We start from the raw sequence: 18,632 nt of genomic DNA, 5'->3' as shown, positions 1-18,632 counted from the left end.
TTAATAGAATATAAATCTACAAACAGTTCGATACATTTTATGTAATTTTTTTTTTATTTATGTCTCTTAAATAACAAAATAATGTACATATTATTACTAAACAAGATATATTCAGCTTAAAAGTGATCTGGTGACGTCCTTTAGGTATCAAACGAAAATAAAATAAACGCACAATAGGGTGAAACTAAAATTCTGTTCAAAAGTAAATAACTTTAGCTAACGATAATTTTGTTATTTTTGAGTTAAAAAAAAAAAGAAAAAATACGTGATCATTAAATTTTGTTTATGTACAAAATATAAAAATATCCGCACTAAAAAAAATTTCTTCCTGTATAGTATTTTCGGGAATTGTAATCGTATTTGTAGCCTATTTATTTTAAAAATCTATATTCTTGTATTTGCACTTCTTGCATTTTTCAAGAGTTTTTTCTCTATAAAATAAGAGTGTCACATGGACTTTCACAAAATATAGTATTTTTGCGTACTATATATTACTTCAACAGTATATAGTACACGTACCTAGAATATAGTACAATACTTTATATTATAGTACGGTTGGCAACCCTATTTAGAATAGCTGAGCAGTTAATTCAGTATGTTACTCAGAATAGACAAGAAGTTTGTACTACACCTATTTTACACATGTCATAATAATTGAGGTACCTGCCTGAGATTTGAAACTATAATCCTTTAGTAAGGACCTGTTCTCAGTCAAGTCTCTTAGAAACTAAAAAAAAAAACAAGACAATTCTTTAAATCCTCTACCTACTTTATACTGGAATGTTTTAATGTTGTCAGTTCTTAATTTTCCGAGAATTTCCGAGAAATTAGTTTACTTTCATTAGACTCATTCCAACTCAGGACTAGCACAAGTTTTAAATTTAACACTATAAGACGAACATAAAATAACAGTCATATCAAACTAGTAATTTCCCTTAAAAATATGTATCAGGTAACAATATAAAATTTACCCAGTCAGTCTGTAAATTCCTGCGAGCAATAGCTATCAGTCGTGCTTGAATTGTCATTTTTTCCAACACTAGGGTACAAAGCCACTCGTAACTTCTTCGGGACAGGTTCAGAGGAACTGAAACTGTTGCTTAATGCTCTCTTATTGTTTGCAATGGTTTTCAGGAAAACAACCGGGCCATTGTTGTTGTTTTCTTCGTCAGAGTTGCTGGACAATTCCGCTGAAGCTTGGCTGCTCGTATGTTGGGTCAGTGATAGCAAATTTTCAATTCTTAGATTGACATCATCATCCTGAAATCAAGTCGAAATATGAAATTCTAAAAAATCTCAACACGCAATTAACTAAATGTTTGCTTTTAGGTACAGCTAGAACAATAATCCGATTAAAAAATCACAATGGAAAACTACATTATCAGCGTTCCACTGTTGTAAACAGTAGTGAACTTTTAATTGAGAATCTACAGTGATGTTAGAAAAAAATAGAGGTAGATAGGTTTAAGGTCACATAAACCACACTCGATATTTACAACTGGCACACAAAAATTATTTTCTGCGGCAGCGAGGGTATGAAGTCGTGCACTTGGGGCATCGCTACCCCCCGGCCCTCGCGGACCATCGGAAGTGTAAGAACGAATTTTCCAAGCTGTACCATAGTTTTAACGTGCCACTTGAGGTCCACGTATAACCTATCTCGTATAACGTCTTTTTCTTTTGAGAGAGAGAGAGAGCATCATTGAGAATCTATCACAAAATTAACAAAATCAAAATACAGCCGTTGATCCAACAATAAAAACTAAGATTTGCTGAAAAATGTGTATAAGCCATGACTTACCTGCATCCAGCAATGATTGAGGATTTGGTCAAGAGTGATCCGTCTGTTGACATTGACTGTCAGCATTCTTTTCATGAGCAACTTAGCCTGCAAGCTGACGCCCTTCCAGTGCGCCGGCGACATGTAGCAATTCCCGCTGAGTATCTGGTCTTGCAGTGTCATTTCTTTGTAGTAGTCCGATGAGAATGGCACGTAACCCACGAGACTGGAACAGAAGGAATAAAGTTATAGTTAACCCGCCAATCCGCATTGGAATAGCGTAAAGGGTCTAAACTAAAGAAGAAAAAACTGACTCAGTTTGTTGAGGGCTCTTCTTGTACAAAGTCGAGGTTTGGAACCCTCTTAAAGGACATGTCCCAATTTTGCATGGAGGCTGGGCCTTTATTCCGAGTGTCAAGTAAACAGAACATTTTATTTTAACTTAAAAGAACATAAAATATAGGGCTTAAAACCTATGTCAGTGACTTTGGTTCTTCTGAGGATCTCCTCATATCTGATTCGATCAGGCAAAGATACTCCAAGCATAGTTTGTTTCATGGTCCGCTGTGTGACTCTGGGCCTTCATATGAGGCACATTAATTTAGTCATCAAGTGTTTGAAAGTGTATACCACTGCCAATACACCATTTGTCACCATTGACAATACGCACTGTTTGAAGACTTGTCTTCACTAGAGTTATACAACGACAAATGTAATGATTCAACCAGTACCTTCCATTTATAAGTTACTGTTACATCTATAGATAATAATTTGTCACTCTATAAGATTTATAGATAATAACTTACATCAAAAAATCCTTGATCAAGTCATGAAACAAGAACGAAATAACAATGATCTAAACAAAAAATTCAATAAATTAGAAAATGTAAAAAAATTTGAGCTGTGATAGCCCTGTGGATAAATAAAATAATAAAATTATGACCTCTGCCTCTGATTCCGGAGGGCGTAGGTTTGAATCCGGTCTGGGGCATGCACCTCCAACTTTTCAGTTATGTGCATTTTAAGAAATTAAATATCACGTGTCTCAAACAGTGAAGGAAAACACCGTGAGGAAACCTGCACACTAGAGAATTTTCTTAATTCTCTGCGTGTGTGAAGTCTGCCTATCCACATTGGGCCAGTGTGGTGGACTATTGGCCTAACCCCTCTTATTCTGAGAGGAGAACCGAGCTTAGCAGTGAGCTAAATATGGGTTGATAATGATGATGATGATGAAACAAAAAAAAATTAAACAAGTACTTTATTTGACTTACCACACAAAAAATATAACCCCCAAGCTCCATACATCGACTTCTGGGCCATAACTTTTGTGGCCATTGGCTCGCAACACTTCAGGGGCCACATACAACGGAGTCCCACACATGGTCTTCATGAAACTGTCTTCTCGCATGAACTTGCTCAGACCAAAGTCTGTGATTTTAACTATAGTATCATCATCCTCACTCACTAATAGCACATTGTCAGGCTGAAAATATTAAATACATACTTACTTGTAACTTTCAACTCTATAACGCTATATTGGTAGCCCAGTGGATATGAACTCTGCCTTCGAAATCTAATTTTTCAGGTATGTGCATTTTTAAAAATTAAATATCACTTGTTCCGAACGGTGAAGGAAATATATCGTGAGAAAACCTGCGTACCTGAGAATTTTCTTAATTCTCTATGTGTTTGAAGTCTGCTAATTCGCATTGGGCCAGAGTGGCAGACTATTAGCCTAACCCCTCTCATTTTGAGAGGAGATTAGTGATCAACAGTGAGTCGAACATGGGTTTTCAATGATGATGACACGGTATACCAACAAGTTTGCAGTGCACTTAGGGATATGGGCATTTCTAATATTATCAAAACCATACCTATAATCAGTCTGATATTTTTTCACTGCCCACCTCCATAAGTGTGCTGCGTCCGCGTGGAAGTCAATGTAAACTTTCAAGCCCTATTTCACCAATTTAGGGGATGAATTTTAAAAATTTTGGAATCACATTATATTTCGTATTTTTTTTATGATTTATGAACAAATTTTTAAAACTGTAACTCTAAAAATCAAGGACTTTCCATACAGACTTTAAACCTATTTCACCCCCTTATTTTATTTGCGCAATAAAGAGTATCCTTTAACCTTCTCTGTATTATGGTCTTAAACCGTGCCAAGTTTTATTTGAATTCATTCAGTAGTTTCAGCGTGATGCCCGGCCAAGAAAATTACGGACAGACAAACAGACAACCAAAACATCGAAAAAAAATATTGTATCGATTATATAATGCTATCCAACAAAAATTTTCAAAATATCTTCAATGTACAGAATTTGACCTGTTGCAGTTCTATTACAAATATAGAAGATCTGAAATAGTATACCTCATGTTTATACCTCCACACCCCTACAGGGTTTGCTTACCTGTGCTACAGACGTACAGTTTTAACTAAGTCAATTAACTGCACAGCTTTTTGTTAATTGTGTATTGTTTTAGTTTCAGTCATTGTAAATGATTTTGATTAGAATTTCGATTAGATAAAACTGGGCCTGTAGCCATGTGGCATATCGATTGTCTTTCTACAAACGCTAACGCTTCGAAAATTTAAAAATGTATGAGAATGATGTTCACTGTTGACAGGTCACGAGATCAACATGTTGATCAGATCTGTCATTCCTTTTGTTAGTATTTAAACCGTTAATGTTTCTAGAAAGAGAATCGCTGTGCCATGCTAAACGTGAAATAGCATAACATTCCTATTTGGACAGAACGCATATAATATATATGTAAAATACCTATATATCCATTAAAAATGTATGTCAATATGTATTCATTATAATATTATATATGTAATTATGTATTGAAATATTAGTATATTATTTTTTATTAGGTCTATAGTTTTTTTGCTCATTTTAGTTTTTTTGGTTATTTATTATTAAGTTTATTTTTCAGTCTAATGTCATTGTAGGTATTAGTTTAGATTGTAAGGTTGTGTTGGCTGTGTTCGTGGCGTTACCCAATCTGTGGTTCCAACTGAAAATCATTATGCTGAGCTGGGGCCATTTTCTGGGTTATGCCACACATCGCAGGGTATTGGCCTGGATGTCATGGTGTACTGGAGATATTGTGATGTGCATAATTTCGAAATAAACGCATTTTTCTTTCTTTCTCTAGCTACAGACCCCTTTATCAAGTCTTGATTTTTTCAATTTTTCATTGGAAAATAATAAAATAAAAGTCACTCACTTTGAGGTCTCTGTGAGTGATGCCCTGTGAGTGCAGATATTTGACAGCTAGCACCATCTGTCTGAACAAGAACCGCGTGTGGCGTTCCGACAAGCGACTGCGCTTCGAGATCCTATGAAACAGTTCGCCGCCTTGCATGTATTCCATCACAATGTACATTGCATCAGAAGAGTCAACCACTTCCTCGGTCGATATTATACATGGCTGTGAATTGTAAATTGTAATTTAAAAATGGATATTACAATAAAAAAAAAAATTTTTTTCCTCTGTTGTAACCAATTTGGTACTTCAATAAAATTACGATCTAGCCTACTTATGTGACTAATTACTCCACCAATGCCGGTCCCAAGTCCGGATGCAAAAGGAGGAGGGTTAGCAGGAGAGACTATACCTGCTGTAAAAGGTCAACGCCGAACCTCGGGCGGCGGTTAATATCCTGACAAACCATGGCTTTTCTCACACCCATGAAGCGGTAACCAGTGGCCGTGAGGTCTAAATCACCTCTAAAAGACTGATCCGGAACGGTCAGGCCAGAGGTCACACCCAACTCTGGCAGGATTCCTAAAACCCAATCCCATGATCCAAAAAACCAAAATACCCTCACGTAACCCCTTCCTTCCCTTTATCACGTCCCCATCAGCACAAGCACAATACACACCACACCATACAGTCAGATACTCCACAAACCACACATACTTCGGACAAATATGAAGACGGATTCAAATAGAAAATTACTACCCCAGGGGGGTACCGGAAACGGACAATCCTCCGCTGTAGCGGCACCGCCGATCACTGGATTACCGGACGGCGGTGCGGCTACAGTCCGCCCTGCGTATTCTGGGGGGGGCGAGAACCCGCCTTGCGCATCGCGCACCCAACGACCTGGCAACGAAAATAGGACCGACGCATCAACTAAAAACGAACCCACCCATGACCCAACTACCCTAATAACGACCGATACTCAAACACGCCCGACCCCAGCTAGACAGGACTCAGATTTTAATATGACGTCAGTAGCGATGGCCATCCCTCCACCCACAGTAAAGTCCGCTTGGGCCACCGTTCAGTCCAGGCACAAGCGGAAAAAGCCTAAAAGGAAAAAGAACAGGACAGACGCACTGACAAATCCCCCATCAGGCATACGCCCAAGCGGGCCGACGTCGGAGATTGGAAGACTTACGTCAGCGACAGGCGAAACCCAGACGGGGGGCTTGCACGGACAAAGCGGTAACAGGCATCCTGCACAACAGCAGCTGCCCCCCGCGGAGACTGTCGTCCCACGCCCTGGCACCAGCCGTAGCGCGGTAGTAAACCAGCCAATCACCGGCGAAAACCTTCCGGCGGAGCCTGCTAAAACAACATCGGACGCTTTAAGCGAGAACAACCCTGCCCAACGTCGACCACACCCCGTCGCACCCCGGTGCAACAAACACTGGAGAGGGCGGAGCGGTGGTGAGGCCGACGGGAAGGGCGGGAACCCCTACCAGTCAACGAGTCAGCCCAGTCTTAAACGGGGCAGGCTCGATGACTCAATCTCACCTAGGGGACAATCTAAACGGTCCAAAACTACCGGACATATAAGATCGACATATGCAGGCGCGACTCAGCAACACCTTAACGTGGCAGTCACCCTTGACCCTAGAACGGACATGACACAAACAGAGGCGACAGCACTGCAAGAACAAATACAGGAGGAGGTGTTCGAGGCTTGCCTCAGGGACCCAATTCCTGGTGTACCTTTGACACATGCGCCCACATTCTCAGGAAAAGCATTCCTTAGTGAAGGCGTCCTGAAAATGTGGTGCGAAGACGACCAAGCCCTCGAATGGTTGAATGCGGTCTTACCAAGACTGAAATCACCAAGAGAGGGCTTCAGACTTAATATAATAAACCAGCGCGACATCACAAAAAGGGTGAAAGGGGCGCTCTATGTACCCAACTACCGTGGAGAGATTGGTGTGCTACATAGGATCCTCCAACGGCAAAACCCAAAATATGATGTCGGCAGCTGGACTCTTCACAACTTTAAGAGATCAACAGGGAAACCTCCAGGAGTGTTCCTAATATTAGGAATACCCCAGGAGAAGATAAAGACCATTGTAAGGGCCAGGCTTAATAAAAACACAGATTTACTTTGTTAAAACGGCTTAAATCGGGAACGTATATGGTGACGCTTAGGCGCTTGGCGTAAAAGTCGTTTATTACATTTAAAAGGCTGTCAAAGTATGACGCATGCTGTCACCATATACGCTCCGTTTTGCCTCTTTATTAGAAGGCACAGATTAACAAAAAATAGTGGCATTTGCGTCGCTAACACACTCCACCCCAGTGCTGGGTCCAGCACTCTAACCCAGTCGGCGGAATATGCGACGCGTATCGTCGGCCACCGAAGCGGACGGAGTGCCGCTCTCGTCCAGTACCAGCAGGCGGCCGTGCCCGCCACACTGCTCCATCTTGATGACGGCGCGGGTCCTCGCGTCTCTTGCCACGTTGAGGTCGCCCGTGAATGCTTATTTGTTGACCCCCTAAGGCCTGGAATCTGTAGTAGTTGGGTAGAGTAACTGAAACAAACTGATTAGAATTTTCAGCCCCAGTTGTCGCAGGCTGATTCCGTATTAAATCAGAGAATGCGTCATAATAATTGTCTTCCAGATTCATGTCTGCCATCAAGTTAAGTGCCTGCTCTGTGCGTACCTGAATTTTAAATTTTTCCATTGTTTGATTTTGAGCTCCACCCCAGTGTAGGCTACAATAAGGCACAGAGCTTTGTTTATCGTAATCCATGACGATAAAATTACAAATTACAGACACCGAGTTAATGTGATCATTCATTTGCAGCAGTTGCTGTCCTTCGTAAGTCGAGGAAAGTAATTTTTCTTTTGTTATTATAATTTTTAATTTTCCTATTTTTACGTTGTTGTTACGGTCATCAAAACATTTAAAACATAGTACGTATGACGGTATTAAAAGAATCTCCACGCGCGACGTATCAGTGCCGATAAGTTTATTGTTCATTAAAATTACGTTGTCGCTAAAAACATCAAATTGAAGCGTTCTCAATGCGTACGCGCTGCTGTTCAGTGCACGGACGGTTAGTGTCGGTGCATAGTTTGCTGTCTCAATCGACCGCGGTATCTCTCGCTCTCGTCCCGGCACATCGATGCTGCACATTTGTGTATGCGATTTTGGTCTGTCAGTCGTTCTGCTAAAAAGTTCAAATTGCTTTACCATTTCGCTATAGCATTCGATCGTATTGGTGTCTATTACGTAGCGCACATCTGTGACATTTCTATGTCCGCGTAATCCTACTCGTTCGGCGAGGTGCGACCAACTTAGCAAAACAGTTTTCTCATTACTAAGTGAAGCGGCTGTTGTCTCTGTTCCCGTCGGCCTGTTTATTTTAACGTTTATAATATTAGTTTTTGATTGTTTACATGTATTGACATGTATTGTTTCGGTGCTCGGTCTAATGCTCAGTTCGTTTCTACCGGTGTAATTTTCTGTTTTCTTTTCCTTGTAGTCGAATGTGTAGTCGAATAACAGGCATTGATCCTTGATCATTGGCTTAGTGCAATAGTTATTTTTGCTACATACCGTTGCCGAGCAAGTGCTTAATAAGTGCGTTGTTGTTATTAAGCGTTCATTTTGTAATATCATATTATAATATTTACTCACGACCTTTGTGGGATATTTATCTTTATTTTTACTCGTAATGTCTTTCGTCGGTAACTTAGACAACACGGCCGATGTAGTATGAGTAACTTTCATGATTTTTAGGTGTTCTTCAGTGTCACCTATGTACTGGACTTTGGTGCTGCCCGTGTATGCAGGTAGGTTTTCCTTGGTGCTGATATTGCTAAGCTTAGCGTCGGATGCGTTGTGGTTGGAGTTGGCTGTACCATTCAGTGCGCTAGTCAACACTCGAACAGTCCCATCAGTGCCGCCGTCTGTAGCGGCGGGCGTGCACAGCTCGCCTAAACGTGAACCATAATGCTGGTCGAGCTGCGCTGACTGTTTGCGTTGGCTAGGCTGCAACCAACTGCCTACACTATCCTTAAAAATACGCACCTTATGCTCCTTTGATAGCGGACTGTATTTTTCTTTTTCTAGTGCCGCAATATCAGCTTGCAACCTTTTCTCAATTAGTTGCATATCGATGCGGGCTTTCGCTTCCGCTGCCGCTAGTTCCAGCTGTGTTTTCTTCGCAAGGTAGGCTGCTGCGCTTAGCTTTCTAGACCTACTTGTCCTCCTGTGCGTAGAAGCTCCATCCGGTGCCACTGCGTGGCTGCTAGTGACTTTGCCACTGGTGCATGCTTCTAGCTGGTCTAGAAGTCGTTTTGTTCCTTCCTCTGTCATGAGCGCCTGGTTACCTGTTAGTGCTGCCCTTGCAGCTCGCTGGATCTGCTCCTGCTCCGTTAGCTGCTGTTTTTCAACAGAGGTCCATCGGTTCACCATAATTGGCGGTGGAGTATGGAACATACCACAATGATCCGACTCGAAGACCAATTTGTAAGGGCCAGGCTTAATAAAAACACAGATTTACTTTGTTAAAACGGCTTAAATCGGGAACGTATATGGTGACGCTTAGGCGCTTGGCGTAAAAGTCGTTTATTACATTTAAAAGGCTGTCAAAGTATGACGCATGCTGTCACCATATACGCTCCGTTTTGCCTCTTTATTAGAAGGCACAGATTAACAAAAAATAGTGGCATTTGCGTCGCTAACAACCATACTGGACAACGACAGGATAATAGCTTACTCGACTGGGACGATATATCTTAAGTTCTACGTAGGCGAAGAACTTAGCGATGTACCGCCCAGTCAAGCTACCTCCGAAAAACAGGCAAACCCTGAGACAACAGACGTAGACGCAACTGCGACAACAACCGTAACGACAGCTGACATGAAAACACAAGACTCTGTACAGGACGAACAAATGACAAATGAGACACGCCCCGGACCAAGTACTGCACCCTCAACAAGTGGGATGAAATGGGAAGGGACGCGTCCTGAACCAGGCATCCCACCCTCAACAAGTGGGGTGCAATGGGAAGAGACGCGCCCCGGACCAAGCATCACACCCACTTTAGAGGGGATGCTATGGGAAAGGGCATCTAACACTGACGTGACTGATACGGATGACGACATGGCGGACTCAGCTCCGCTATACACATTACTAGAGAAATGTGTCCCCCGGGACGCATAAGACTAAGACTCTCCACCCGCCTTTAGTAATGTCAACATAATACAGGCCAACCTCCAGCACAAGATCCTCGCAACGGCTACCCTACGCAAACAACTGGAGGAAGGGGCCGAAACCATAGTACTGATCCAGGAGCCGTGGGTCAGAGGAAACCGCATATGTGGTTTTGGCAACTGCAACGGTAAGTTTCTGTATGACAGTAAACAAACTCCACCGAGAACTTGTATCTACATACCTCGCTGCATCACAGCGACAATGCTAACACAATTCTGTTTCAGAGACATAACAACAATAAGAATACAAAGTGGCATAGGACAACAAACCGGTGCTAGGACAAGACCACTAGTCTTGGCATCGTTATATCTACCCATTGAAGAACAAATACCACCGAAAGAGATGATGGACCTTATAAAATACTGTGAGGACGAAAACACTGACCTCATAATCGGAGTGGACAGTAACGCACATCACACCCTATGGGGATGCAACGAAAACAACAAAAGAGGTGAGCAACTTATAACATATCTATTAACAACTAATCTTGTAGTTTTAAATAAAGGCTCGAAACCAACGTTTATCACGAGCCGTTCCCAAACAATAGTAGACATAACCCTGGCGTCTAACGGTGTAATGGATCAAATAAGAAACTGGCATGTATCTGATGATCTCACTTTATGTGATCATCAACGCATCCACTTTGAATTGAACCTGATCACGGCACAGGACACACCACGGAGAAATCCAAGGAAAACAAACAGGAAACTATATAAAACAATACTCCATAGCAACTATGAGAATGAGAGCGAACTCCGAAATACTAAAATTGAGACAACAAATCAAATAGACAACAATGTGACAAGCATAACTAATCTCATCAAGTCATGCTACATAAAAGCCTGTCCCCTAAGGACCTGCATAACAAAACAAAAACCGCTTCACGCATGGTGGAGCCCGGACCTAGAAAGGAAACGACATAACCTTAGACGACTGTTTAACAAAGCTAAGAACACCAGAAAGGATGAAGACTGGGATACTTTCAAATATCACCAGTACAGTTACAACAAAACAATAAGGCAGAAGGACACAAAAATGTGGCGCCGGTTCTGCTCAAACATAGAATCAAATGAGAAAGCTAACAGGGTAAGGAAAATCCTTGCAAAAGACAATGCCCTCACACTGGGCTCCCTAAAGAAAGCCGATGGTAGCTACACAAAAAACGACAAAGAAGTAAGTGAGACTCTTCTAGAAACACATTTTCCAGGATGCAAAATCCTAGACTCTGCAGACTGGACAAACGAAAATGAAACCTACAATCCAGTAGAATCAGACAGGGAACTCGCCAACAAGGTAGTTACACATAACAGAATACAGTGGGCAATAGACACGTTCCATCCCTTTAAATCACCAGGCACGGATGACATCTTCCCGGCCCTCTTACAATGGGGGTTGGAATGGCTAACACCATGGCTAGCAGAAATATACAAAGCCTGCATAGCCTACAGATATATACCAAAACTATGGAGAGATGTGAAAGTAATCCTCCTACCAAAACCAGGTAAATCAGATTACACTGATCCGAAAGCTTTCAGACCAATCAGCCTAACATCCTTCTTACTAAAAACCCTGGAAAGGTTAGTAGACAGGTTCCTACGGGATGGGGTACTAAGTAATACCCCTCTACACCCGAACCAACATGCTTACAGCACCAGCAAATCCACAGAAACAGCCCTACACTCAGTGGTCAACAAAATAGAACACAACATGGAAAATAAATTATCAACACTAGGAGCCTTTATAGACATAGAAGGGGCCTTCGATAAAACCACGTTCAAAAGCATAGAAAAATCCCTTGAACGACATAATGTACCTTCAACAATAAGAAAATGGATAAACGCACTCTTATCACTCAGGGCGATACAAATAAACATAAATGGAAAAACCCAAGCCATCGCTGCCAGAGGATGCCCTCAAGGAGGTGTACTCTCACCACTACTATGGAACTTGGTGGTAAATGAACTAATCAGCAAACTGAACAACAAAGGCTTCCTAACAATAGGGTACGCCGACGACCTAACAATACTTATAGGAGGAAAACATGAAAACACCCTTAGTGGAATAATGCAAGATGCACTCAAGCAGATAGAGAAATGGTGTACACTCAACGAACTATCTGTTAACCCCAGAAAAACAGAACTCATTCTGTTCACACACAAAAGAAAACCAAACATTCCAAAAACACCGACTTTATTCAAAGTAACCCTAAAGCTAACCACAGAAGTAAAATACTTAGGGGTAACACTAGATCAACAGTTAAACTGGAAAAAACATATTGAAACGAAAATTCAAAAATCTACAATCATCCTATGTCAGTGCAAACGCATGATAGGCAAAACATGGGGACTAAAACCGCACATAATGAAGTGGCTATACCTTACAGTCGTAAGAAGCTCAGTGACATATGCTTCTATAGTCTGGTGGCCAAAAGTGCTCCAAACAACAACACAACAGGAACTTCAAAAATTCCAAAGACAAGCACTGCTATCCATAACGGGCAGTATGTGCACAACACCTACGGCTGCAATGGAAGTAATACTAGGAATCCCACCATTACACCTCCACATAAAAGAGGAAGCAACGCTTACAGCCCTTAGACTAAAAACATGCGGGTTGTGGAAACAAACAAACACAGCCCACACTAACATCTTAAAAGAGGGAATACAAATGAACCCAAGTATGGAGTGGATATGCGATAAAACACAGAAACAATTTGTGATGGACAAACCCTACAAAATCAACACTGAGGAGGCCGGTGACTACTACACAAACCCTGACGCCCTAGATGTGTACACGGATGGGTCGAAGACTGACACAGGTACTGGAGCAGGAGTCTACTGCCAAGACCTCAACATACGGATTGCACAAGCGCTTGGTAAGCACAACTCAGTCTTCCAGGCAGAATGCGTCGGCATCACAACTGCGGCTGTTGCCGTGACCAACAGACAGGTAAAAAATTTTAACATTAATATACTTAGCGACAGTCAAGCAGTACTAAAAGCACTGGCAAAACACTCGACTACGTCAAAACTACTGCTAGACTGTCACAAGGCCCTAACAAAACTTGCAACAAATAACTTAGTTACATTAAGATGGATAAAGGGACACAGCGGAATCTTAGGTAATGAAGCGGCTGATGAACTGGCGCGTCGCGCCACGACACTGAAGGTAGTAGGGCCCGAACCAATAGTACCCATACCATTCAGTGAATACAAAACATGGTTGCACAAACAAACCATCAGAACCCACGCCGAACTATGGGACAGCATAACCACATGTAGACATACAAAAGAGGCACTCCCAGGCCTCAACCCAAGGATAACAAAGAAACTTATGAACCTCACACGAGACAAGCTGAGAACAGTAGTTGGCCTAATAACAGGTCACTGCCCGCTAAACAAACACCTTTCAATTCTAGGTTTGACCGACAGTCCTCTGTGCAGAGCCTGCATGGAGGAGGACGAGACACCGCTACACGTTATGCTCAGTTGCAGAGGCGTAACGGAACAACGAGCAACCTACATTGGCTCCTCAGCGACACTCCATGAGGCTATCGGCGACCTGGGCGGCCTGCTAAGCTTCTGGAGCGAGCTTGGCTGGATGGAATAAATCCAGCGGGAACCTACACCAAGGGACCCACGCACAACGGCCAAACACTTGGCTAAGTGCGGAAACGGCCCAGAAGAAAGAAGAAGAAGAAGAAGTGACTAATTAGTGATTTAACTTTAACCTAAACTTATAATAACTTACTCGTAATCTTAGTCTTTCACTAACTATTACATCTTTAGGTCAATTTGTTCACGTGATCTTCCATAATAAAAAAAAATAATAATAACTACTTTTATAACATACACAACTGAATAAGAAAAAAAAACAAAATTAAAAGTTGCATGCTCAGAGTATTTTTTTAAGACTATAATGTAATATTAATATATGTTTAAATGGCGATTGCTACTTAGCTGTTATCTTTTAATGTTTCCCTTTTAAATTGTTTTCCTTTTAATTTCATTATATAGGTATTCTACTTCTATAATTTTTTTCACTAACTATGTAGCTCAGTGAGTCGCAAAGCTGAAGTGGCAATGGGCAGGCCACATAGTTCGAAAGGCTGATGGACATTGGGGTCCCAAGGTGCTGGAATGGCCCCCCATTAGGTGGACTAAAGACATCAAGCGGGTTGCAGGGAGCCGCTGGATGCTGGTAGCTCAAAACAATTTTGTTTGGAAGGCCTATGTCCAACAGTGGGCATCCATCGGCTGATAATGATGATCCATCAAAACCATGCGAAGGCCCCAGCAACTGTACGGTTAATCCATGGAATGCTAAGATATTTGTCTCTCTCATACTCAGGGTAAATTACAGTTTTCTAGTAGTAATAGTCTCAGTGCTTAACCAGACAGATGGATGGATGTATTGATGGATGAATAGACAGACAGACTGGACATGGCGAAATTAAAGAACCCTAAAAAACAAGTCTCTTAAAAAAGCTTACATGTTTCAAAGTTTTCATGATTCTGACTTCGTTCATAATTTTTATTGGATCATTCAAATGATTTATCTGTCCATTTGTGAGTCTGCTTTTCTTTATAACTTTCATGGCATATTTAGTACATTTCACCTGTAAATTGTAATACATAATTAAAAATGTTGCAAAATTGATAAAATGCAATAAAATTTTAAAAAAAAATACAGACTTTATCATAAACAAGTTTAACAGTGCCGCAGGCTCCTTGTCCTAATACTCGGGATATGTAATATTTTTGTGATAGTTCTATGGGTACTTTGTCTTGTTCATTTTTCAAGAGATCCTTGAACTTAAACACTGAAAAATAAAATAAATAAAACTTTCTACTACAATAAGTAGAATCCACTGTTTATGTTACAAAAAAAGTTTAATGACCAAGATTATTAGAGGATATTGGATGTGACATTTCTCATCACAACAGAGAGCAGCAAAATCAAAATGCAAAACAAATTTCATTGATGCATGCTAGGTCTTTGGTCGTAGAATTAATAATTGAACTTACTTTTAGCTAACACATGTGTTACTGATATCACATCATTATCATCAAGAACTCTGCTGCACCCTTTCCCAATTTTTACATCATTTATAAATGTGCCATTGTATGATAAATCTGTGATTATAGCAGGAGCGAGAGGTTCCCTGAAATAAGAAATTCTTTTTAATTAAACAGGAACATTCAATTATATCTTTGTTTTATTAATGTGATGATGCAGCCTATGGTGGAACATGCTTGCCTAGAAGATGCCTATTCACCCTTGACTTGAATATACCCATGTTGTAGGTGGTAGGGAAAACGGAAGCTGGAAGGCCATTCCATAACTTTGCAGTGTAGGGCTGATCAGGAACGAAGAGTCCAAGGATCATGAAGATGAGAGGCAACCTGTCTGTAATGCTCCCACAATTGCAGTTTAGTTTAGTGTACACCTCCTAAGCAATGAGCCTTCTTATTATATATGAGGGGGGAGCCCCACACTCCACTTACCGAGATGCGGTTTCCACTCAAGAACCTTAAGAATCAGGTCCAAGGTCAGTTGTGTTCAGTATTTTTTTTAAATTCTTTACAAGTTAGCCCTTGATTACAATATAACCTGATGCTAAGTGATGATGCAATCTAAGATGGAAGCGGGCTAATTTGTTAGAAGGAGGATGAAAATCGGTTCCTACCTCCCACCAGCTAGACCTGGACCAATTAAAAAAACCTCAATTGGCCCAGCTGAGGATACAACCCAGGACCTCTGTCTTGTAATTCCACCACACATACCATGGAGACCATCAAAATGGTAGCCTGTTGTACAAGTAAGGAGATGCTTAGCACTCCCTATTAACTATACTAATACCATACTCAATCTGCACTTTTTACCAACAAACAAATTAGAAATTAAATAATAAGTATATGAAATGACTAATGATTTATAACCTCATTTTTTATTTTTTTGTTGGTAAACAGTGCAGTGCACATCAAATATGGCTCCAGTATCATTTTTTTGTTGGTGCAGTGCAGTACACATCAAATATGGCTCCAGTATAGGGTAAGCTCTATACATATGGTACAGAATTTAAAAAAATCTCAAGGTGTGCATTGCATTTTAGTATCTATGAAGTGCACAGTTTTAGTTTTATTATAGATTCAGTTGCAAAATTGCTTTAGTATATAAAAAAAGGGTTACTAGAGATATATAGGAAATATATTAAAAACCAACGGAATACTAACTTTAAGTCTCTCATAATCACAAAATGTTGCTTGCTAACGCTTTTAATAATATCTTCTTTGATCAAGTCTTTTTTCATGATAAAGGTGCAACTTAGAGCCCTTCCAAGAGAAAACTCAGGTTGAATAAGATCTGAAAATAATGCAAAGATGGTTAATGAGGCAATTTTTCATTTGAAGTTGTTGTTAGTTATTATTTACTTTGAAAGGTTTAAAGGTATGAAGGCAAGTTAAAAATTGTTAAAAGTTGATTTTTAATAATCCTACAAATATCTTGAGTTATATTTTATACTGACCATAATATTCTGGATATTCGGCATCTTGCCAACATTGTTTTCCGGCAATGGAATAGAGCCTTCCCCAAATATTCGGAATAGGAAATGCGGCCGGTTGACTCCAATCAAGCTGCGAATTTTGCGTTTGAGTTTGAGTATTTTCAGTGTCTTGAACAAAATCGTCACCCATTTTTTGAACTTAATATAATGCCATAAAAGTTAAAACCGAGTAAGTTTTAGAATAAAAGAATATAATTTGCACGTTTATCGTGCAGCCATGAAAACTCGGCGGTTTTTTTTTTGACAAAATGAAATCAAAATTCAAATGTGGAGGTGCAGGGTTGCCAACTCATTATCATAGGTGGGTGCTAAATGACATCTCTTCTCTAATCGTGCTAGATTGATAAAAAAAAACAAAATAAGTGCAATTTTTTAAAAAAGATTAAAATTAATCAAAATAAAAATAAAAAAATGTTTAATTTCAAATCAGCCAATAATATTATGACAATCATTTCAAACTATGTACATCCAATCGTCTTCACTATCTTGTCTGTACTGCTTTGTTTTCTTCTCGTTGAAGTACCGTGGAAGTGGAAAGTTATTTACTTTCGGACTTTATATATTTAAATGAGTACATATTAACATATATAGTTATGGGCGCGTTCGGTTTAGCAATTTATAGAGCGTTTTGTTACAACTACTCGCTTGGCTGCGCTTTGTTCTACGGAGTCGGAGACCAGAAAAAATCAGAATGATGTTAGTGAATTAGTACTAAATTAAGTTCTAGGTGTTGAATGTTAAATTATGGTGCTGGAATCGCGAAAATAGTGCCTTAACTAGCACCGAAAATACTAAGTTGGCAACGTTCACATGTTTTTTTTTTGTTTTTTTCCACGGGGAAAAGGCAGAAGTATTACACCGTACAGCCTGAAAATGTAAATCTGAATCACAGATCACTATAGACTAGACACAGATAGGATATAAAGTAATTCTATATTGTATTATTTTATAGTAGTGTATGGGCAAACGTCCGGCGACCCAAGTAAATTGATCAGGGGTCCATCAGCTGATCCAAGTGGGAGGCAGGGCGATCGAAATACGGCGCTACACCGCGAAACGAGAGCCTTCAAAGAATAAGTTAGATAAGCAATGAACTACTTACGGTCAAGTCGAGAGTTGACCTAGGTCCATGTACCGTCTTTGAGAGTTATATCCTGTACAGTGTACAGTATAGTTGTATCTTAGCATTCATGCTAAATTACAGTTATATCTACATATAAAATACAATTTGCTGTAGCAAAATCCCTAAGTGAAACGTAGCTTAGAATGGTGTCACTTGCTCACCTGTTGTGTTTCGGTGGCAAATATTTTACGTAGATATTTTTTCATTTATATTATAATTTTTACTGCTTATTATTGACGGGACAAAATATACTATATACTATATTTAGCTTATAATACTTCACTAATTCAGTTTAAACACTATTTAAAAAGAGGCAAGTAGCCTATTAGTTTTCCTCTGTTTTCCTGTAAACTTTATTGATGATGTTACACCAAATGGGGTTGTTTGGCCGTTGGTAAAAGCTAATCGCAGATGGCGCCACTGCGATTGGTGCTTTTTTATACTTTGATCTGTGGCGTTTTGTAGCGGGAATTTTAAAAGACGCAGTGAATTTTAAAAACTTTTCAATGTATTATTATTTGATTTGTTATACCTTTAAAAAAAAAGCTTGAAGAGTGTGCGATTTTAAATTTGACCTTAGTTGGATAAAATATTGGTATGAATAGAATTCATGACAAATTATAACATAAAACACTGTTTTTTATTATGGTCAATTTTCATT

At 40.1% G+C, this 18,632-nt stretch overlaps 1 protein-coding gene across 1 annotated transcript; it reads right to left on the bottom strand.

Moving 5' to 3' along the window:
- Positions 1–337: 337 nt before the first annotated feature.
- On the bottom strand, positions 338–17,132 carry LOC112044455 (ovarian-specific serine/threonine-protein kinase Lok-like). Its single transcript, XM_024080312.2, has 9 exons — positions 16,810–17,132; positions 16,517–16,646; positions 15,308–15,444; positions 14,975–15,102; positions 14,773–14,898; positions 5,024–5,227; positions 3,055–3,266; positions 1,802–2,006; positions 338–1,260 (listed from the first exon to the last, which is right to left on the bottom strand). Exons 1-9 carry the CDS (start codon positions 16,976–16,978, stop codon positions 976–978), a joined length of 1,596 nt encoding a protein of 531 aa, XP_023936080.1. The 5' UTR covers positions 16,979–17,132; the 3' UTR covers positions 338–975.
- Positions 17,133–18,632: the final 1,500 nt, after the last annotated feature.

This window comes from Bicyclus anynana, chromosome 14 (genome assembly GCF_947172395.1).
Source record: "Bicyclus anynana chromosome 14, ilBicAnyn1.1, whole genome shotgun sequence".
NCBI classification, from domain to species: domain Eukaryota; kingdom Metazoa; phylum Arthropoda; class Insecta; order Lepidoptera; family Nymphalidae; genus Bicyclus; species Bicyclus anynana.
The sequence above is the reverse complement of the archived record's forward strand: the minus strand, read 5'-3'. Positions and strand labels throughout refer to the sequence as shown.